Consider the following 24,049-nt stretch of genomic DNA (forward strand, 5'->3'; position numbering starts at 1 on the left):
AAAAGTTATTTTTAAAAAAGTAGTATCTTGTTACAAACCATCTTATTACAGAAGTTACTACTGGTTAAGAAAGATCTTATTACAGAAGCTGTAAGGAAAGGTTTCGCCTCAGTTCATCTTACTGCCCGGTGCTCCCTTAGCACATCCCGGCCACAGCTGGGAGCTACACAAGCCGAGGCGGTCCTGACAGCTTCTCTGCTCCCTTCTCGTGCGTTTTGCTCAGGGCTGGCTCGTATGAACACGCATGAAGCCATTACATGGATGGTTTAGGTGCTCTTCCACATGGATCTCCTGAACACAAGTAGAGGATGTGCCCCCTTTATCCTTCAAACAGTATTTTAACATGAACACAAATGTATAGCTATTAAAAACTTAAGATCTGCTATCAACATAAGTACAATCTTCCTCTAAAAGTTTAAAAAATATTTTCAAGACATAATTAGAACAGAGTACTAGAATAATAAATAACTTATCATTACAGATACCATTAGCATCAAAAGGAAATTATTAAACCAGAAGAATTCCCCAGGAACGTAAAAGATCAGCAGCTGTGACATACATACACTTGCTGGTGAAACAGAGAGCTGGTTCAGGAAGGAAGAAGGTTTCCTGGTTAATCACTTAGAAAATTAGCTCATCTTTCCTTTAGCTGCTCTCCTGAAATCTCAGACCCATTCAGACCCAGAATCTTGCGACTTTCCAATGCTTTTGTTTCATACACGATCCCCAGTAAAGGGCCACGGTACGACTGCAAGCAAAGACAGCGAGAGCACCAACCACCACCTATGCCGAGCATACTGTAGCTCCCAACAACGTTAAATAGATAAATAAATAAGTGAAACAGATTCCTAACAGAGCACTAAAACCCATCTGCTTCCCAGTAAGGATGTCTCAAGAAAGTGTTTAAGGGTTCCTGTAAAGTTCAGACTTTCCAAATCTAAAGAATACAAACAGCTAAGGAATTACTTCATATTAATTACTCTGACCACTCGGTGCTTTATAACTTGACAGGTAGAAAATGTAATGAAAGAGGCCTACTGAACAATACCCTACCAAGTTAAAAAGAAAGCAAAAAATAGAGTGGTGTGGGGCTGGTTTTTTTGCTGGTTTTTTGTTGTTTTGTTTGGGGCTTTTTTGTGTGTGGTCTTTGGTGTTTTGTTGGGGTTTGTTTTTTTTTTTTTTTTTAAACACAGCTGAAATGATCCAAAGTGGCTGTTGTGGGCAAAGCTCCACGGCTGCTGGAGTCTGACAGGGGAATCCAGCTGGCAGCTGCTGCACATTTGTCACCCACTTCTCACTCTCTTATTTCATCCTCCAGAAAGCACCCCCGCTTCCGAGGTACATCCACCGGTAGACGGAGATCTAGGAAGAAAAGGGAACACTGAGTACGTATCAGTGCTTGGATATGTTTCCCTTGGCAGCATACAGAGCAATTGCATTTCTATCAGGTACTATAAAATATGCTTTCAATGTCAGACTATAACCTGATCACCTGAGGCCTACTGTTTAAAGAAACAGGAATTCTTCCAATTTTTCAAAAATTTAAATATAAAACCCCAAAGCAGATTATAAGAAAAGTGCTCCCATTCTTCAGTATGTATTATTTAGAAATGCCTTTGCCACCATGGATACCAAAAGCCAAACATTAATTACTATAAGCCCCTGGCAGTATCTACAGAAAGGCCTGACCTGCTTGTGCCATATCCCTTTGTTTACCCAGAAAAGGCACAACTGCCTCAAAGCACACCACAGCCAGCACCAGGATCCCAGAAAAAAACTCGTGGCGTCACAGAGAGGACAGACAAGAGGCTCCTTTTTTGACAGTTACCTCGATCCACAGCAACACAGAGATACTTCCCACGTATGGCCAGATCTTGCAGGTCAAGAAAGTGAACAAGTACCCCGATAAAGTCACAACAGCGCTACCACTGCAAACATCACCCACAAGAAATTTAACCTCTAAACAAACACATTCACATCTTCCAGCCTCTGTTCGTTCTCTGTACTACAAAGTTCCTGCCCAATAGGCACCACTTTTGCACTTTCTGACACCTGCCTCCTGCCAAAGCAGACTCTGTTGGGAACACATCTTGAAAACGCATAGGGATGGAGAAATGAGGGGGCTTGTAACAATGCACCTCTAAATTATGGCAAGTTAAGACACAGGGTATGACACCCACTCATCCCAAAGAGCAGACTGCCAGGACAGGCAATTTGAAATGCCTTCAATGAATATATAATGACGTCAAGGTAATGGCAACTGAGCTGGAGCAAGCAGCTGCCGCTCGGACTCCCGAGAGCAACTTCGCTTTGGGCTTCACACAGCTCAGCTTCAAGAGCTCAGGGCCAGGCCTGTCCCCACATTAACTCTTAACACCTTTGTAGGAAGAGATCTCACTGTGACCGGATAGGAAAACTAAATGAACATTAACAGTATTTTTGGCTGGAAGGTGCAGGAAACAGTTCAAGGGAACAGATGACAGCATGGGAGACCTTGCCTGAATGAAGATTTGCCCTTAGCAATTGCACCTAGAAATCTATTTACCTTGGAGGGAATGAGAGAGAACACACAGTGACACAACTGCAGCGGCATGGGAGTGGGTGGTAAATGTCTAGGGCACCTTGCAGCATAAAAAAGAAAAAAAGTCAGAGAAAGTCATCAGATTATTTGCAGGACTAGACGACTCACAGAAAATATATGGTCAGCCATCGAGAAAGAAAGATTTTTTGCTTAATGTCTCAGCATCAGCTTAAATGCTTCAATCCACAAGTAACAAACGCCCCCTGCTCCATTCTGAGATGCCTATTTCCAGAAAGACGGGCTGCAAACAAAAATTCCTCCCATCAGAATCTGGTCCTTCTCCCGTGCTCTTTTAGAAGAGGAAGCACAAGCCACAGATATTAGGTCCAGTACAGCTGTGCTCACTAGCTGAGTGTGCCTGTGGAGCACAATGCAGAGGAGATGGGGAAGGAGACTCAAAGTATTTACAGAGTTCCTCTCAATCCTTTGTGAAGTCCAAAAGGACTCCTGTTGCAAGTGTGTATGCTGCCAACAAAAGCGGACAGATTTATTTCAAAACTCCCATTTTAACAGACAAGCTCAGCTAGAAAGTAGTGGGAAAAGCAGATGCATCATCAGCACCTTCAAATCTATGTCCTAAGAGTGAGCTTGGGGCTGAAAAAAAGCAGTCCCTGAAAGGTGAACTATTCCTTGCACCTCCGTGTGATAAACACGGCAGGAGCTAGAGCACCATATCCATCGCCTCTCAAGAAAAAGAGTGGGAAGGGAACAGATGACACAGCCCGTAATCATTTGCAATGATGTATCTTAGCGCCGAGTTAAGTTCTGCACCCTTTGTAGCAGACTCTGGCTCCCGGGAGGACTCAGAAGTAGTTGAAGAGGAGGGTTCTTCACCCGCTGTGTAGTTAATCTGCATTAATGACATTAACTTACAAAAACCACAGTGGATGCTAAATGTTTGCACAGCTTCAAAAAGGGACTCTAAAAATCAACTGAAGGTTACTGAGGCCTTTTCTGCTTAATGGTACAGAAATGCCGAAGACACTGTTGGAGACAGGACAATGAACTAGAGACACCTTTCATCTAGATTCTGCTGGGCAGAATGTTCTTAAAACTGGTAAACTAGAATTTAGCTGAGAAGGCTGGTTAAATACATTGGTTTTCCATTTGAAGGAAGCAGATAACCCATCTCAGTGATTTATGGTGCTGCAGAGATGGGCTGGCAGCTACGGAGGGAAACCCTGGGGACGGTGTTTTAGGGAAAGGACGCTTGTCTTTTCTTGCTACAGAACAGCTGTGAAATGCAAAGAAGTCCAGTCCACTCTTTGGAGGGAAGCAATGCCCTCTCCACAAAGGCGGGTTTGATTCTTGGTGCGTTTTTACAGATTAACACCTCGGGTTGGGCTCAGAGCTGCTCCCAGTCACTGAAATGTACCACATTATATTGGCTCTCGCTGTGTGGTATCTAGAACTTGGTGTCACCACGTAACAAAGAAAAGTGATGTTAAAGAAAAGTGACATTAACATAGAAAAAAACAGCCTACTGAAATAGATGGAAGAAGAGCCTTTTTCACAGCAGGGTGCATGTATCAAACTGCAGGCTCAGAAAACTTGCAAAGGAGTGCCCAAAGGAAAACAGGAAAACAGAGAGGACTCCAACACACTCAGAGGGCAAGTTGCCAAGAAACACCTGGAAATCATCGTGATGCATTTTAGCACAGAGAGATTAAAAAAGAAGTTGTTTCCAGAGTCTCACAGAGGACAGGAGGTGCTGACAGACAAAGGTGTAGTCAGAGCAGCACAAGTCAGCTTGCACTTGAGCCTGCCTGCTTCAGGCTTACAGCTGACATGCAGCCGACAGGCTATGCCAGCTTGGAGGCTTCTATCATGCACCCAAACTGACTTTGGGCTAGCTTGAGCCTGATCACGTTTGGCTCAGGTGTGCTGTCTATCTCTACCCTTAACATGCACACCAAGCCCCAAAGGTACAACAGTGGAATTGCAGACCTGGATGACCGTCACATTTCCCAGAGAGTAGACTATGCCAATCGTTGCTAATTAGCATTAGCATAACAGTGTTTCATCCCTGTGGAACAATCCCATGGGAATGCTTTCCAACATGTTCCTGTACATAACTTTACAACTGGCACGTTAAGCAAATGTTTTGCTTCAGATATGAAAGCTGAGAAGTTTGCTAGTTATCTGTGATACCAGGAAGTAATTGAACAAGAACTCTCGATTATGTGTTTTAAACAAAAGCTTGTCTTTTTTCAAGGTGGCATCCCACCTTTTTTCTCAGCTTCCTGACAGAAAGACTTTATTCCTTACTTAAATGTTTGAAACTGATGGGCATTATGAGCTGAACTATTAACTAGCATCATGATCTGGAATCTAGAAACCACCCTTTGAAGTGAGCAACAGCTCTTCAAACCCCACCATCGGCTCTTTGATGAACAGCTGTGAGGGAAACAGCTTCTTAGAGACTTGCAGGCTGAACCGAATTCCCCTCTAGAATGGATCCCAAGTACTTTTTGTGTCCTCTTACGTCTCTCTAATTCTGTGGACATTTAGGTTTTCCCTTCAGTTACTAGATTTGTGAAGTTTTTAGCCTCAGATACTCTGTGGCTTGTTTTTCTCATGTGCTTCAGGACACTACCAGACTGGTACAATGTGTTCAGTGATCTGAGACAAAGAGTTCAGACTTCTACACTAGCTTCATCAGTTTGGTGGGTTTTGCCCCTGGAACTTCCATAGTTACCTCATTACTCAGTGTTTCCTTCACAGCACTGTCGCCCTCCAGCGAACACGTCTATGGACTTAAATCTCAATATTGTGACATCCAGGTTTCTGGCGCAACTCCCAGAACTTCAAGTTTTATTTACTTACATAATTTATACCCTTTCCCACATCAGAGTAATTAGCATACGTGTCTCTATTGAAGTGTGTTGATAAGTACACTAAGAGGTTGTACAAGTTTAGTATTTTAACTGAAGGAACAATGAGGTATCTACATGGCAGACAACAATTCTTCTACTCTCCCCTTTCTGTAATAGTTAGTTTCAGAGTAGCTGTCACCGTAATCTCTGAGAAAACGTAGAATCTTTCTTACCGAGAGAGTTGCCTGTGTCTGAACTGCGTCTTTTCCGGGAGAAAGATTTTACAGATGAATCTGTCTGTTCTACAGATTCGTTCACAGGCTCAGCTCCTGAAGTGAATTGTCTCTCTTCTGTCTCCGATGTCCTGGATTCACTTTTAACACTAGTATTCTCCTTAAAAAAACACAACACAACACCAAAAGAAATAAAACCAAAGATCACTCAATGTTATCTTATAATAAAACTAATATAAAACCAATAAAACAAAATAAAAGCTATTCTTCTCCACTCCAAAAGGGCATCTAACAGGTGGTGAACACTGCCTAGACAGTTGACATAGTAAGTGTTTTTAACTCAGAATTAAGGTTGCTAAATTGAAACAACCTCTTACAAAACATCATATTAAGCAAAATATGAGATCAGAAAACTAGAATACACAAAGTTAGGGTACATGTCCCCACAGTCTGAACTTTTCCCTCAGTTATTAAAATAGCTAGAAGAAATAAGCTAGAAGAAATATAGGTGCACTCATTCTTACCAGCACGTGTAATAATAACGACAGATCTAGCTCAACTTGACAGAGCTGTGTGATGCAGAACCACACGTGAACCACACATTTCTGGTTGGGAATCTCACCCCACCCCATCCAGTCGTTAAGACATTAAGTTACAACGTGTTGCTTGCTTTTTAGAGCCCTCTGCTGCTGCTCTACATGTATTTTGCAGGCAACCATTTGGCAAACTGGTACATTTCCATGAACATGTGGCAAAAACCTGTAGCTTAAAAAAAAAAAAAAAAAAAGACCCGGACAACCAAGTTCTGTTTCATTTTCACTGAGGCAGTACAGGCCCAAAGTTAAGCACCTGGAATCTACCTTTAGACAGAAAAATTTTCACAGTATCACCTGTTCTAGAATAGTCATCTCTTCTGCAAATATCTTATGCATCAATAACCTAAAGATGAATGACTGCTCAGAGCCTGCAATGTTTCCTTCTATTAAGGGGAAAAAAAGCTTTTGAAAACCATTATGTGTGAGTTTACAGAAGACAAGAGGTCACACCTGGTAATAAGATAGTCTTTCCAAAAATCATGCTCACCACCTTGAGTCTGTCATTACTCAATGTTGAGTATATAACAGGCTATGTGTATACGTATCAATAGAAACACACATACATTGCTTGACAAAGTTGTATAATAACATTCAAAAAGGCCTGTGCAAATACAGTAATGGAGTACTCCAGGGAGAACTAGTTCCCTCCCACACACCTCCTGCACTTGCTGGATACCCATTTGACTCGGTTTTTCCTCTTTGAAATGTGCTGTCTGGATGTATTGCTTTAGTACTGTTAACAAGGCCACGTGAAAAACACGTGGCTAGCAGTGCCTTTTGTCTGATGTCTGAACCACAACTCCTTCCCAGGCACAAAAACAAAGAAGGCAGGCAGGCTGTAGGTCACTACCTTCACCAGCTAGAATCCAAGTCTCACGAGTGATGATGACTTCTCTATTCCTGGTGACATTTCCATAATAGCAAGTTCTAGAAAAATCAGTGAGCAGCCTTCATCAAGTAGTGAGAGAAGGGAAGATTTCTCAGGTAAGCATTCTAAACCGGATATTCCACCGGACAACTGCTCTAGAAACAATTCTGCAAACTTCATTATTTAAAAAGAAGAGACTAATGAAAAGCAATACCAGGCAGGGGATGTAGATACCAAATTGCAGTGTTTGATAAAGAAAAAACAAGTAACATGCATATTGGGATAACCATTATCAAGAAACTGTTACTAGCACACGTGGTGAAAGTAGTCTAGACACTCTAACTAGCAGTTCTGCAAAGGACCTGGGGATGCTGCAGTGCCCAGTAAGGCTAACGACACCTTGGGCTACACCGGGACGAGCGTGGCCAGCAAACTGAGGAAATTTCATTCCCCCTCACTGGTGAACCTGTACTTCCAATGCTGTGTCCAATTTTAACCCTTACAGCTGCGTGTGTGGAAACTGAAGAGCAGTCATACTGCACAGCACCCCTTTCAGATTTCTTTTTATCACTGTGTTTATAGAATCTTACACACCAACTCTTCAGTAATCTAATGTAATAGGTAATAATACCATTTTCATCCTAACAGCATCAGCCTAGCCCACACAAGTCTGGTTCCCAAGCTATCCCTTTTTTTTATTGTTCGGTCTTTTAAGCGAACATGTTTCTGACCATGGATTCACTGCACCTGTGGACAGACCCTCCACTCAGGTCTAATACTTCTGCAACTTCAGAGTCCAAAACATTGTTTGGCAGAGAATCAAGCAAAGCTACCAAAGCTGACAGACGTGAAAGTTTTGCCTTTTCACTTCAGTTACTGAAAAACGCCAAAACTGCTGCATCTCACTACTTACACGACTTACGAGACACTGACTGGACTATACCTATACCCAGCTGGAACCATGATGGGAAGCTGAGGTACTAAAATTAGCAACTCGCATGAACAGGGTTTGCTGGATTCACCTTCCCCAAAGAAAGCAAGCGTTTCAGCCTTCACATAGGTATGCTGCCAAGGAGACTGAACGAAATCAGAGGCAAATTCCTCTTGATCAAGCATTACAGAAATGTTCTATTTCCACTTTAAGAAGAAAATAAAACATTTCTTAGGAGTAGGAGTGGAATAAGAGGTGCCCATTGAAGGCCAAAGCCTCTAAAAGTCTAGGACAGAAATTCACTGAGGCTGAGAGGACAACGCTGGATCTGACCTGTTGAATGTACTAACTCTTTTCATGTAAAGAGCTGCTCTTTAATTTGCTGTCTTTTAGGAAATCGGGAAAACAGAATAAAGCAGGTTTCTACTAAACTGTTACTTCTACAAGGAAGACAGTTCAAGGCTCAGTGCTGGTCACAAGAGTAATTAAATGCTGGGAAATACTGTGAACGAAACAGAAAACAAAACAGTACCAGCTTGGTCAAAAGGTCCCGTATGCTAAAACCGACAGTTTCAAGGGCTGACTTCAGTCCACAGAGCAGAAACCCAAGATGAAGTACACAGTATCATCGCAAGTCTTCCGGCTGAAAGTAGCTGGAATGTGTAAGCAGGAATGCCCTGCTCTGTTTGCGCTCCTTGTTCTTGCTCTTCCCTACACATCAGGTTACAGTTGTTGTTTTGAGACTTGACGCTGGGCAAGACAAACCTTTGATCTGACCCAGCAGAGCTGTTCTGATGCTCTTGTATGAACAGTGGAGGAATTTGCTCCCCCTCTGCTTGTGTAGAGAGGAATAGAGCGGTCTTCTGTGCACGCCCACTATTCTGTCATAAGCTTGCTCTAAAACACATGGTACCAACAGCCACTGAAAGCCTGAGTGCTTCCAGATTCCGGGATGAGGAAGAGAACTGTGCTGGAGCCTGATGTGAGGAGTACAGGCACCGAAGCCTCCTCTGGAGAGTTCTGCACCTGCCATGACCCCAGGCTCTGGACAAGTAGGGTGTTAAAGTTAACCTTCCCTCTCCCGACTTTGGGAGGAGGAGACTAGTTGAAGAGTAGTTCTAACAGAAAGAGGGAATCTGTCAAACAAAACGCTGAACAGTCCCTGAATTGCTTTTCAATTGCTCAAAAAATGAGGCCAGTTATTTAACCCGTTACAGTCCAGGACCAACATCAGGATTCTCACAAATATACAAAACCTCCCTCCCAAACAACTACGTGGTTCGTGTGCTTAATTCCCCCAGTTCTTGACAAGGAAGTTCGGGTCACGGACTCCAAAGGCCTTCAACAAGGGACAACCTATCATTCTAAAAATGCAGTTCCAAAATTCTAAAACTGACAACATTTAAAGTGCGGTCAACACTTAATATAATGAGTGGGCACCAATTAAGGAGTGCTGCCAACTCTATGCACTAGCACAGGGATGTGCTCTTCCCTACACGGTACTGAGCAGAACGGTCTAGTCTAGGCTTGAGCTATGCAGAGGCTTGATCAGGATACACACCCCTTTCTAGAAAGATACCCAAGAGGAAGATACTAATCTTTATAATGCTGAAAGCAACAACGGGAGGTTTGCGCCAGCTGATGATTTCCGATCTAGAAACTTCAGTGAAGGCGTCAAGCTACCGACAGAACAATAAGACAGTAGCTTCAATGCACACACAAAAATGAGATTGAGTGCCTACATGCAAGGTAGGTCTCATGCAGCAGAAACAGATGCAGTCAATCTCCTGAGCTTACCTTGTTTTCAAAACAAAACAAAACAAAAAGCAGAGCACGCATTTGCTGCCTTAACAGAGTAACATCTAGAATGCCCCTCACCCCTCATGAGACTTACAATTTTACATACCGGGAAGACCAGGTACAGGTAGACCGAAGTACAATTACAACTTGTTGTACACCACAAAGTATAAACCAATGAAGATGCTTTATACCAGTCAAATGTCAATAAACTATACTTTCCACAGAAAACAGAACTTACAACTATTTATCAGAAACAATCTAACCGTTTATCTAAATTTAAGCAAAAATCTGCCTCCAGCAGCAATTCTCAAAATACTCTTCTTTGTTGGAGATTAAAGATGGTATGTTACAACCTAAAAAAGCATCCACTTCATCACCACGAATACACCTGCACTACGCATGTTTCCCATGCAAATGAGCACCCTAACTTGGCCAACAGGCTGACACATGTCATGCTCATTAACATGGGAAACATGGGATACTTTTTCATTCCGTCTTCTTTTTTATATCTTGTTTTACCAAGCAAACCCTTCACTGTACATTAAAAGCTTAATTAAAGAAGCCTTCAGTTCTTAAGCAGGCAAGAATATTGAAAAGCTACCGGTCCAGACCCTAGCATTACTATCAAATATAGTTAGCTCAAGAAAGATGTTGGTTTACCTCCCCTTACCCCTTACCTGCTCTGGACTGAACAATTCTTCCTGAAAAAACATGAGGGAGAACTCAGCTGGGCGGTGATCTGGTTCTTTGCTCCGTTTTTCATCTGCTTCCTGTGTGGTCAGAAGTTCTTGTAGTATTTTAGCAGCAGCAGCAGTTTCTATAGACAGAGTGGGATCGGCAGCACAAAGAATGTCAGAAGGCTGTAATGGAGACAAATTCAGTGCTCCATCTGCTTCCACCAGAAATTATGTGTCTGAAGTTACAGAGTGAGACATTCCAGCTGGCTTTCCTCAGTTGAAGGTGGTGCGTAACTATTAACAGGCGGTGCCTGATTTCCATTAAACTCCAGGATCGAATACTGGCTCTCTACAGGTGCCACTCCCACCTTTTCAGCTTTGCATGATGAATGCACCTCAGCGGCAACCTGAAACGTGGCTTCAAGACTGACTTCTGCCTTCTTGTTTTCTTCAGATATATTACATAGCCAGTCAGACGGCATCAGTTCAGCTTCATAAGATGACTGCATTGGAGGATTCTGGAAAAAACAAAATACAGTGAACTTGTGTATCAAAAAATTACCATGACAGGATGTGTATTGATTCTGTTTATCCATTTATCCAAAAGCTTGAAAGATTGTCCGTTATTCTCAGTTTAATAGCAAGTTTAACCAGAAGAAAAAAGAAAAAAGCTACTGCTTTGTCTTGGTTTTCATTAACCACCTTACTCTTGGCACGCTTCTTTTCTTCTATTCATGGTCTATCCTGGAGAGAAGGTTACTTACTAGGAGCTGGTGTATGCCTGCAGATGCATTGTCTGCACACCCTTTGCACCGCAGGTGTTAAATATACCCAAGCATTCAAATCAGAGACTTCTGGTCTTAGTAGGACCTGTGGGGGTACACTAGAACCACCCTCTTCACGTGCCACATACGTAATAGAAAATGAGAGAGAAAATCCACCCGCCTTCAGTTCCTTCTAAAACTCAAGCATTCCTGTTGTTGTAGTATAAAAAAATCAGTATAAACCACATCATTTTTAAGCAAAAGAAAAAGGTCCACATGCTGTAAATGTGCATATGGACAACACAACTTGAGGAACTCACCGCTTCTTAACCAATAATACCATTTTCCTCCTCAAGTGATTGTCCATAGGCACATCTACACAAGGGGTGCCCCCCAGGAACGCCCCAGTCCCAGGATGAGTGGGAGTTCAAATACCGGTGAAAGCAAATACTGCAAAACTGCCCTGCCTGTCACAGCCTCACATCTGGACTCTCCGGTCATGACAATGTCCCACAGAGGCACAACCCAAAGTCTGCATCGATCTGCATAAAAACCCGACAGAATTTCAGGTCAGAAACACTTCTTGTAGAACCTACAGAGACTGCCTTTGCCATCACAGATCACGTCTGAACACTACTAAAATTTTTCACTGTAATAACATCACAGGACGACAGGACACAATCAGCAATCCAGTGATGATTTTTTTAGTAGCATTCCTATATATCGAATAACCTTTAAAACAGAATGAAGACAATGAAAGAGTTTTTCCAAAGCAGCAAGTCCTACCCAAGTGAAATGATAGATGACATTTTAACAGCCAGTGTCTGTACTGCTACTTCTTCTGGAGGTGACTCAGTCAAAGGACACTAGAAGGGTCATTTCTTCTGACAAATACAAGTCATACAATGATGTTGAACAGAAACTCAGGTCTATTTAAAATACAGCCTTCTTTTGGAAGAGATCCAGTATGAAGGAGTAGTCCTTAGTGCCTGACTATCCTTAGACCTTTTAGCTGAGGTCATGGTTAATGAAAAGCTACTTCCAGAGACGAGTAAATTAGAGAACAGGAAGCTACAGGATCACCTACTAGGAAAGCCGTATCAGATCAAATGCCAGTGAAGGACTTGGTCTCTCCCTGATGGAGATACCACAAAGAGATGAGATCCTGTCTCCTGGGTGTGTGAAGGCAAGTCCTAGTGTGGATTCGTGTACATGTGCCAGTTTGCAGATAGCCACAAACTGTGGAGGGTGGGGGGAAACGGAGGGGGAAATAAAACCTGGAATTTGAGAAATTTAGGTTAAGTTAAGCAAAATCTTTTCATTAAAGGCTAAGCCACCTTTATGTTTTTATGAGATAGGTTCAAACATTATTCCTCTCATTTGATTTTTTTTCAGTTCTATTTTTTTAAAATGTTAATAAGGTGTTTCATTTCTGTTGCATTGCTTGTTTAGTGTCATAAGTAGTCAGGATTCTAAGTAAGATCTGGATTACCAAACCATCCAGGAATAAGATCATCCCTGCCAAAAACCAACCAACCAACCCACCCATACTGAAGCTTTTTCTGCCTCTTCTTAGGGGACCTCAGCTTGAAGCTGTTATAGCACATATTGTCCTCTTGGATGCACTACAGGATCTCGTGTGTATTTCCAACAGGAGAAAGGGGCCACACAAAGGTACAATTTAAATCCTTTTAGTTCACCTGGAGAAGGATGGGGGGAGGCAGCAATGAAACAAGGAAAACCGATAAAAGATTGAGAAGTCAGGGCCTGAAAGACTAATAGCTTGCTGGTCATTCAAGCTCAAGAGGAAAAATGGTCTAACTTAGCAGAAGTGGTGAAAGAGAAGACGGGCATTTCACTTACAAGATTAGCGTGGCATGTGCAGGAATTAAAGCACAACCACACCTTTTCAGGGACCGCTAGGACTACACAAATCTGGCTTGAGTGCTTGGGCAATCGGAATTAGTTCAGACTTGACTTCTTTTTGAAATAACATGGCTGATTATCATTCCTTATTACAAATAAAAGCAAACTACTTAGGACTGCTTTTAAGGTCAGAAAGTTCTTCTTTTTTCTTGCACGTTTATTTCTTCCATTTCCCGTTACCTCTTGCTTCAGTTCCACAAGGAAATACCGACAGCTTAATAACCATGGTAATAGCAATAATCAAACGGCAGGGCTGCTATTAAAAAAAAACAAAACGAGGTGGGGGCAGGAAAAAAAAAATTAAAAAAAATCGCTGAAATCCCGTATGTAGCCTCAGTTCACATCTATGATAAAGCAGCGGGGAAGTATTGAGCTAATGGTTGTGAGCTGCCAGCACTGCTGTTGCAGAAGATAGCAGGAGGTCTCTCAAAAGACTCATTCCTACCCAAGGATACTGATTCATCACACTAATCCAAACCCCACTTAAGAGAACCCAAATGAAAAATGGGTAAGAAGTTGTACCTGAGCTCCCTGGTTTGTAACCAACCGTGATGAGAGTGTAATACAAACCTCTGAAACCCCGATTTCAGAAACCTGGTGAGATACACCATCATCAGCCACCATGTCTGGGTATAACCACCTATGTCCCCTTGCCATTCCACGCAGTAATTCTCTGTAGCTTTTCCTGGAGAGCAAACTGCAGCCAACCAACCAGTTAGTTACCGGCCTGGTCTGCCCATGTTCCAGTCAGGGTCACCTAACACTTTCAGCAGCTCAGGTGCGTACTGTACAAGCCCAGCAGCTGGCCTCCAAGACCCAGAAACTCCACCTGTCTTAATCTCTCCTAAACTTAAAAGTGATGCTCTCTGCAAGACCCAGTAAGAACAGCACAAGGTTAGGCTTCCTTGTCCAAGAGTGCCCGCTTTTCCTTCTGAGACCACAAAGCACCGGCTGGATCCAACAGAAACGGGGCTGGTAACCAGCTTGCTGACTACTAGTGTGCCGATACGGTTCGCTGTCTTCGGGACTGGTCCAGCAGTTTCGTATAGGCTTTGCCACTCCTACCTAGCAGCACACAGCGTGACCAAACAGCCTAAAACGCCCCGCAAACCACACTTCAACAGCATCGCACTGAATTCCTGCAACTGGTAGAAGGTATTGAGTGGAACGATAGGAAATATACCATGCAATAGTTCTATTTTTTGTGAAGAACAATAAAAATGCTTAGTCAGCCAGGGCTGATAAATTTTACCGCTTTTGAGGATTTGTGCAAGTGGTTACTGATGGATGATCAATACACCAGCCGGGCAGGATGCTCAATACTGCAGCTTGCCACATCCCCCAGCAGAAGTTTGGGGAAGTATATGCCCCAGAACACACAAAAGGCAAACTGATTATTCCCCACAGCTCAGCAAGAACCGCAGGCAAACTGCTGTCTTCTGTACCACCTGCACAGCCTGTCACCACGTTCCAGGAGAAATGACCTAGGCTATGCTAAGACTCGGAAATCTCAAGAAGTCCCGTTGATCCACGCGGTACGATAGCTGTGTTACCCTGCTCAGAGACAGCCGGTTACTGACCTGGTGGAACTGATACAGGGCACTGCTTGCCTTTGGCCTTCTGTCTGCCCAGATGCTCGGCAGCTTTTTGCTGGGGGTTTCCAGGAAACAAAGCAACCACTAGCAAGTGGCCGAAAGCTCTTCTGACTCCACACGCCGCCCATGGACTTGCTTCTCCAAACAACTGATTTTTACTAGACCCTTTGGACACTGTATATTATCCTTCAATCTAGCCACAACACCACCTCTGACAACTCCTTTGGAATGATTTACTATCCCATGGATCTCGGCCTTCCGAGATAAGCTATTTAATTGTGACTGCCCATCGCTCAGATGGATCCTCATGTCCTGGATGAAAAAAGCAGCTCACAATGAAAGTGAGAGGACAAAGATGCAGTGTGCGAAAAATAAATACTACAATATCGACGGCATGACTGGCTGTTGGCTATTTATAGCCTTACACTAACGTGTTACCCTGGCCATAACCTGCCCATCTTGGATTAGCTTATAAGTCACGAATAAAAGAGAAAGGTTGATATTTGCAAGACAGGAAACTGGATGATCAAGCTTGGGTAGGTCAACCCTTTTTCAACACGCATAAGCATAACTTGCTTCGCTTGTCCTCTGTGAGGGGGAAAAAAGTATATGCGTTATGCTGTAATAGAAAAGGAAGCTCTTGCATTTTTACTTCAGATCTTCTGATATCTGATAAGCCAGGCCCTCCAAATAAGGCGCAGTTTCCACTAAAATTACATAAAGCATTTACAAGAAGTACTGGAGTTACCTTTAATAAGAGATCTCCGAGGTGGGGCCCATTCCACAAAGTCACCTTAGTTTTCCTCGTTCATCAAATCAAACTCAGGACTGCAGGAAGCTGTCCGGGACAAAGAAGTGGAGCTGCTTCTCAGTATTTTCATAATATTAAAGAATCTCTTTTTGTCCAGGCAAGAACATTCTTCAAATACAAATGCAGGCTCATTAACTAAAAGTGATTCTGGTGAAGTCAAGCAAAAACACTCCACTGATGAGGACACCCACTATGCTGCTACCCTGAAACCTAACTTGAATTACAAAACTACCCGTTTAACATTCAGTGGTTCTTTGAAATAGGTATTTGTAAACCACATCACTTTCACTTCATCAAGCAGATCAGTTTTCAAATTTATATCCTTAATTTCACAAGTGTATAAACCTGCAGTTCATTCATACAGTCTCCTTCTCTTTCACCTCCTTTCAGTAGGCTACGCTCACCTGGAGAAAGCTGTCGTGGGTGCACGCTGAAGCAGTAGGACCAGCACAGCCAGCCAGAGGATCTGTGTGGGCTGCTGCTGAACAGCTCTGTGGTGTGGCTGCAAGAATTCAAACACAGCTATCAGACTGCCAGAACTTGTGTCTGGTGTGCAGTTCTATTGCTTACTTTGATTAAACATTTCAATAATCACACAGTAAACGACATTCCAGAAATTTATTGTTACCTCCCAAGTCATTTTAAGACCAATTTCTTAACCTTAAAAATATTTAAGATATGTATAGATGTATTAAAAATATATATTGTAAAACTGGTAACACACACACATACATGCAGAAACCTCATAATCAGAGTCTTTTGTGTCTTAGTATCACCTCTCTGATTTGGCTGCTTGAGTTTCTTGTCACAATACACCACAGAAAGCGTATTCACATAGCTGAGCCTAGGTGTTCATACACACTTGTGACCATGTGAATTTTAAGACTTACAAAGAAAATGAATTATCTTAACCAAGAGTGTATCATTCCGAAGAATATCATGACTACTCCTAAACTACCACTCACCAGAAAGGTCTTCATAGGTAAATGAACCCTACAGCCACAGATGCATTCAAAAGGCGCGACTGGACTTGCATTGTCAGGTGGCACTAATATTTCTCACATGGTCTCCATGACTGATTTTTCATTATTAGACACTCTCGGATAATAAAGCTTCAACGCATTTCTTTGACGCGATTCTACTACTGTCAAAGGTTTTGCAGATAGTTGAAAGTAAACAGAACTAAATCCTTAAACTAATTATGGTCTAAGGCTAGTGGGGAAAAAAAGACTTAGATGAGCGTATTTTATGTTACTGACTTTTCAATAAGAATCATAATGAAAAACCAGGGAAATCTTTTTGTCACGGAAGTTAACAAACAAGTTTGAAGACACACAAAAAGAAATCTTTTGACAAAGTTCTACTTTGATTTCATTTAATGGGACTTCAAAAGTGAAATGAAGAGAGTCAAGAATAAGATTGAACATACATTCTTTAGTTCTCTCACTTACTAAATACATATCTTAAGGTTAACTATCACTTTCCAAACAAACTAATCTTGCTGCTGTGCTTTCATGATGAAGGAAACCAGACTTTTTCATGTGGACATTTGAAGAAACACGCTTTCAGCATTCTGTATGTTATAATATATAGAAGAAAGGATAGCGGAGAGATTAAGAGATACACAGGCACAGAAGTAAAACCGCTGAGACAGTCCTAGAGTGACAGTGAAAATTAAAAGATTTATCATACTCCAGTGAAATGTCACTTACACTCTCAGAAACGCTAATTAATTCACTGGAGGTTTCAAACGCCTCAGATTCCCTAAGTTTCTGTATTTTAGTTTTGATTACACCTTGCAAAATTTGGTATGTTTTCGCTGCGTTCTCACACCCACCTCCCACCCCAGAAGGTTCTACCTGAGCAACATAGCCAAGTTATCCTTTAAACTTAAAGCAACGAGCGTCATCCAGTGAGAGAGATCTCCATATTCATGTCTAAATCTACGCTGGTCTCCCTCAGCTCCCCTACAGGCAGTACTTCAAAACAGGCACTTCCAGGACACCAGTAATCTTACCCCAAGACAAACTCTAAACCGAGCTACGTGAAATCGCACCCAAGACGCCCCTTTCCTTCCCTTGACTACGGGAGAGGGCTGGGGCCTTAGCTGAGACAGAGACAACTACAATTCATCATGATGAGTTTCAGCCTATGCTCTGTAACCAATAGAAACGCAAAGCGGGGACCACCTCCCACCTCCCACCTTAATTAAGCAAGTATTCTGGATGAGGCTTGGAGCTACCTGGTCTAATAGAAGGTGTCCCTGCCCATGGCAGGGGGGTGGGAACTTGCTGATCTTTAAGGTCCCTTCCAACCCAAACCATTCTATGACTCTCAGGACACCTGCTCCTGGGAGAAGACTTGATAGTTAGCAGCTGGTAAGGCAGGCTCCACACTCTGGCCACCACAGAAATCTTTGCATAAGGAGCACGTGGCAGAAGTTGCCTGTCTCTTAAACATTTAAGTGTGTCTACAAGAAATGCCCAGCTCCTCAGAACCCTTCCTTGACAAAAATGACGTTACAGAAACTGTTGATTATTGTCCGAAATGTTCTCAGCAGAGGTCTCAGAAGACATGCACAAAAGATGTAATGATTTCACTGCGTAGGATTTCTAAACAGGGATAGATAGCTGTCTTTGTGAAGGTGCGGCTGCCAAAGGAGGAGCAGGCAGAAGGAAAGAATAACAACTGAGCTTTAGTTTGTTCAAGGAAAGAGTCACTGTTCTGAATTTCAGAAGTTTTAGGGAAACTAAAAAAAACACCACAAACCCACAACGAATACACCACCACTCCCCAGAAAATACCCTATCATGTGATTTTTTCCCATTCAAGGTAAGGGCAAGGAAAAGAACAGTAATTTGCTTCAACTCCTCTTCTGAAGAATAAAAACACTTCAGTGAGACTGATTTACTTTGCAATTGAGTGATTAAGTGAGACTGACAATTGTGGCAGAAATAATTTAGAAAAAAGAAAGGAGCCAAGACTTTTGTACTTTCTAGTTTTCAGTGCATAAAAAAATACAACATAAAGAAGCTAAGCAAGAAAAAAAATTTAGATACAAAAATAGTATGAGCAGAATGAAATATTCTACACCAGGAGTCCTCAAACTACGGCCCACGGGCCGGATATGGCCCCCCAGGGTCCTCAATCCAGCCCCCCCTATTTACAGAACACCCCCACCCGTGCCGGGGGTTGGAGGGGGAAACCAAGCAGATGCAGATGACTTCCTGCCATCTAATCCGCGCGCCGGCCCCCTGTTTATAAAGTTTGAGGACCCCTGTTCTGCACAATACTTTTGACTGATCTTTGAGTTTAAAACCTTAACCTGGAAAAACATGAGACCAAGGCCTAGGATACTACTTCTTAACAAGGTCTCAGTGCTTTAATATCATTGTCCAAGTTTTGCTTAATTAAAAAAACAAAAATGAAAGTTAGCCTCACACCGACTAGTAATGGACAAATATTCTTCTCCTCGCCCTTTCACCTCAACAGAAAGGCTATCCAGAAAATCACCAGGGGACACACAAAATCTGGAGGAAGGGCACGAATACCAAACAGAAACTCCTTTTGCTTTAGGTCCATCTTCCTTTTAGACTTGACACTTTCTAATTCTCACTTGAGATATACACATGGCGGAGTATTGTAGAAAAATATTGGAAAGTCTCACTTTAAAATCTATTTTTGAAAAGCAAATGCAGAAATTTTTTTTCATACCTGTTGGATAGCAGGCTTGTGAGTACGGCACTGAAGATGCAGAGCTGCTGCAATTTGCAATGGATGCGGCAACGCTTTGAGTCCCTTGCTGAAGTGGCGGAAGAGAAGCCACAGGCTGGAGGGTGTACGTGGCTCCTGTTGGAAGTGTCTGGAGTACAGGAAAGGCAGCCCCTTTATCTGGAAAAGCTGGGGAAGCCCCTTGCCCTGGCAGCAACCCAAGTGGTCCCTGCTGGATCCAAGTGGAAGGGACTGGAGTCGGATCTAATCTTTGTGCTGGTGAAGTGCTGGGGGCTTGGCACGAGGTTGCCATGTAGGAGTAAGGAGGGAAAACACCTTGACCGTAAAGTTGATGAAACTGTCCTACAGTCAGCAGTCCTGCAGTGGGTACAAAATAAAGCGAAACAAGTGTTAAGGAAAGGAGTTTTCACAGGCAAAGAAAGGCAATATGAGGAGCCAAGGCTCTACAACATGATTTGGGAAGACTACCTTTGCTCCAGCGTACTTAATCCAGAAAGGAGACTGTACTCTTAGACCCGAGCATGCACTAACTGCTGTGTGGCACACGAGTGAAGCGCCAACACAGAGGTGTCTGCGTAGCATTCAATCTCCTTAAACTGGCAGTAACGAGTTACCCATATTTAGAAATGTGCTATAAATCAAAATGTGTAGTAACTTACTAAACCAAACAAAAGCAATTTTGAAAGTACGGTGTGTTAAATCAGACAATACATTCTAAAAAAGGGACATCATAAAGCAAGATTTGACCAAACTCCACTACTGACAGCTCACAAACAGCTAAGGGAAGGGCAATGTCAAAATCCTCCAATGGACTTTGCAAGTACTTTATGACAAGTCATTTATTTGGTCAAGAAAAAAATTTCAAAGCCAATTTTTTCTCAGCTCAACTAGTTCAGTGCAGACTAAAATATCCCAGTCTTTGCCATTTTGTTATTTCTTAGACAGTCCTTTTATTCTTCTCTATTATTTTATAGTTTCCTCTCTCAGACAGTTACTGTTTCATGAAATGGTATTTGCTTTTATACCATGACAGCTCAATTTCTGTTTTGGTGACTTTGTGGAAACACTGACAGTAACACCACAAACGCCTGTGCTCATTGATTTCTGCAAGAACTACTGCATTTGTGACTCCCCTGCAGGATTGCATTTAGCCATGAGAATTACAAGTTTCAGGATGGTTCACGTCAATAGGGTTTATCTAGAAGCCAGGCTTTCTCAGACCTGTAGTTTCCAATTCTCAGCCAAAAGGACTTTTTTTAAAAATAGCCTCACATTTACCTCTTGCACTCCTCTGATGAAATCAGTAACATACAGTCATTATTCTGCAAGTTCACATTTAACCATTAAGAATCACTAAATAAATACCAGCTGACCCTGAAGATTTGCTAAGACTTAATGTATAGGACCGTTTATTTCCTGTTCAGTACTTTCACCATTTATAAACAGAGAAGGAACAGGGGTATGAAAATTCTTTTCTTTATATTTTACCTTTGGATAGGGACATGAAGATTATCTAGTTCTAACACGTAAACAAGACACCACGGGATGCCAAGTTACCAACCTCCAGTTGCTGTCCAGGAATTGTTCCTGAATGTTTAACAGAGCGTTACACCCTGCAAGACACTGGGAACAGACGTGCCCCTAAACAGTCAGTACAGAGCGCACAGTGCATTGTCAGCCTGTCAGAACTTGACTGCATAGAAACCCCAATGTTTTCCTTGTTCTGTCTTTCTAGAAAATGAGACTCCTAGAGCAAAAACTCTGAAACTGCAGCCATAAAAACAGAGGACAAAAAATGAAAGTCATCTCTTTCTCATAATTTCCTTTACCAATGGTCTGCGTTACATCAGACAAACCACGTCACTGAAGTCTGCAATGACTCATCTTAGCCTTAACAAGGTTAACATCAAATCATTAGTTTAAATGTTTCCTAGCCTCCCTACTGAAATAAGTTCCATCCCTTCTCAGATGCTTCATTTTGTCTTCTTGGTATTGCACGTGCAGTTCCACACACATCACGGAAAACACCACTTGAATTAGATGACAGTTCCTACCCTGACACAGTAACCAAGAGTATGGGGATACCCTACTCTGCTCTAAAGGCCAGCCGGTGCTGCAGACAGCAGTACCGTCAACTGCTTCTCCCCTTCTCCTGGTCGCACAGTCCTGCCGCTTCTCCTACACCGCGCCTTACAGCTCTGCACCCATGGGGTGCATCACTCGGGTCCAAGAGCCAGCCAGGCTATTAAAGTCTTCTCCGATCACTGCGCTGAACCAACACGTTGCTGTATCAGCTGCAAGGAAGATGACAGTTAACACGCCACCAAGGGAATGGGAAGCCGGAGTGCTCTTCTGGCAGCAGCCCAAGAGCACTGCAAAGCAAGATATTCACATCTTCCTTACACAGCACCAACTACAAAGCTTTAGGGCCGACACAAAATTTGTGGAATAATCCTGAGGGCTCACACTTGTCTTGGGAAAACTCAGATCCTCTCAAAGAGGGTTAGAAAGAAAGAAAACACGTTCTAGGGCTTTTCAGCAGTATTATTTTCTAATTAGCTCTCACCTACTCATTCAATCAGTTTTAAAAACTACGTAGCTTGTGAATTCTTTTTCAGGAGACAACTGACAAAAATCTTACTACCAGGTCTTGTCTCCTTTGCACAAAACTAACAGGATGCTCTAGTTATCACTTCACACAACTCACTGCTTCACACACATGTAATGACAGCATATTAAGCATCCCTACTGATGGGCATCCTTACTGACGGGCAAGAAGCAGTAACGTTCATCTGGTAGAGCTGTGCCAGCTCCACAGAGATCGAGCAAGGGTGTTCTTAGTGTAGCACGCAATGGAGACTGTACTGTAGTCTACAGGCAGCCTGAAATACATGTGAACCATGCTACTCATGCTTACTGGCAGCAGATCTACCTGCATAAACAACAACAGCTTCCCTACACCAGCTGAACTGAGATGCCACCGGCAAGGACAGGTAACCCTTCTCCCTCAGGAGAGCGTTGATTTTCAAATCCCATGCTACCCAGCGCTTCTCAAAAACCCACCAAGGCCCCACATGGCCCACTCTGACTCACCAGGCCTGCTGAGCGTCGAGGGCGGAGGCAGCGGCTGCCCGTTCAGTGGCGTGCCAGGCAAGCGCTGGAAGCGGTTGGGTGGGCGGCTGGTCACATCCAGGCCCGCTGCCATCTTCGCCTTGTTGCCCTTCGTCAGGCGCTTCAGGTGGACAAGGAGGTCGGGGCGGTCGCGGCGAAAGTGGGGGCTGCGGAAGTGATGCAGGGGCCCAGTGCAGTTGCCACCGTTGCCTTGTCCACCCTCTGGGCCCGGCCCAGGCCCGGGCCCCACCACACTGCTCCCCGGCAACATCCCCACCTTGCGGAAGCCATAGAGACTGAGCTGCCGGATGAAGCTGCTGAAGTTCGTGGTCTTGAAGAAACCGGCGGCTGCCGCTGCCCCACGGCCACCCGGCTGCGCGGCGACGGCCGGCCCGGCGCCCAGCAGCTCGCACTCACAGAGCGGCTGGTTGATGACCAGCCCCTGGCCGGAGGCACCCCAGCGAACGGAGCGGCAGCGCGGGCTGTTGACCAGCCGCCACAGCCTGGCGGGGAAGGTGTCGGCACTGACGGGGACGGGCTGCTGCGACGCGTCCGTGTCGGTAGGTGGCACCAACCGCCGCGCGCTCAACCGCCGCCCGCGCGGCCTCCGCTTCCGTGCCCCGCCTGCGAGGCGCTGCCCGCCGCGCGCGGCCCCCGGCCCTCAGCCCCGCCGCGGCGCTGGTCCGCGCAGCGCCCCGGTCCCTCGGCACGGCACGGCCGCAGCCCGGCCCCCCCTCAGCCCCGCCATCCCCTCAGCTCCCCCTCAGCCCCGCCATCCCCCTCAGCTCCCCCTCAGCCCCGCCATCCCCCTCAGCTCCCCCTCAGCCCCGCCATCCCCCTCAGCTCCCCCTCAGCCCCGCCATCCCCTCAGCTCCCCCTCAGCCCCGCCATCCCCTCAGCTCCCCCTCAGCCCCGCCATCCCCCTCAGCTCCCCCTCAGCCCCGCCATCCCCCTCAACCTCCCCCTCAGCTCCGCCATCCCCCTCAGCTCCCCCCGTCCATTCAGCTCCCCATGTCCCCTCAGCCGGGCCATGTCCCTCAGCCCCGCCATCCCCCTCCGCCCCGCCGGTCCCCTCGGCCACCCCCTCCGCCCCGCCGGTCCCCTCACCCCGCCGGCCCCTCAGCTCCGCTGCCACCAGCATCTGCCGTAGCTTCCGTGAGCGACCGGGCGGCTGAGGCCCGGGGCCGAAAGCTGCCGCTCGGGGCGGCCCCGCTGCCAGCCCACAGCCGTCCCGGGGGCAGCCTGGACGTCCTTGAACCACGGCGCGGGTGGGCGCCGGGCCGTGGAAAGCGGCTGCAGGCGGGGCAGAGCGGGGAACACGCGTTCCGCAGCCCCGCGCCCCGCCATGGCTGCCCGGCGCCGGGACCGCGCGCGGAAAAGGGGGCGGGGCCGCAGGGCCACGTGACACAACATCGAATCCCAGGGAGGGGCGGGGCGGGGGCGGGTTCTGCTGAGCAGCCGGACCTGCCCGGGCGCCGCGGCTGCCGCGGGGTGCGGGCGGCGGGGACGGAGAGGGGCGCGGGCGGCGGGGGCTCGGGAGCTGCTCCATGTGCCGGGGGCACCCCGGGCTGGTGCATACCCCTCCGGGAGGAATGCAGCCGGCAGAGC

The 24,049-nt window shown here is 44.9% G+C and overlaps 1 protein-coding gene across 1 annotated transcript; it reads right to left on the reverse strand.

Annotated features, from left to right (window-relative positions):
- Window positions 1-299: 299 nt before the first annotated feature.
- LOC129785000 (heat shock factor protein 5-like) lies at window positions 300-23,854 on the reverse strand. The gene is made up of 7 exons (XM_055812025.1): window positions 23,581-23,854; window positions 22,424-23,101; window positions 19,313-19,687; window positions 16,003-16,100; window positions 10,503-11,020; window positions 5,631-5,790; window positions 300-1,362 (listed from the first exon to the last, which is right to left on the reverse strand). Exons 1-5 carry the CDS (start codon window positions 23,852-23,854, stop codon window positions 10,745-10,747), a joined length of 1,701 nt encoding a protein of 566 aa, XP_055668000.1. The 3' UTR covers window positions 300-1,362; window positions 5,631-5,790; window positions 10,503-10,744.
- Window positions 23,855-24,049: the final 195 nt, after the last annotated feature.

Source organism: Falco peregrinus, chromosome 8, assembly GCF_023634155.1.
Source record: "Falco peregrinus isolate bFalPer1 chromosome 8, bFalPer1.pri, whole genome shotgun sequence".
Classification (NCBI taxonomy): domain Eukaryota; kingdom Metazoa; phylum Chordata; class Aves; order Falconiformes; family Falconidae; genus Falco; species Falco peregrinus.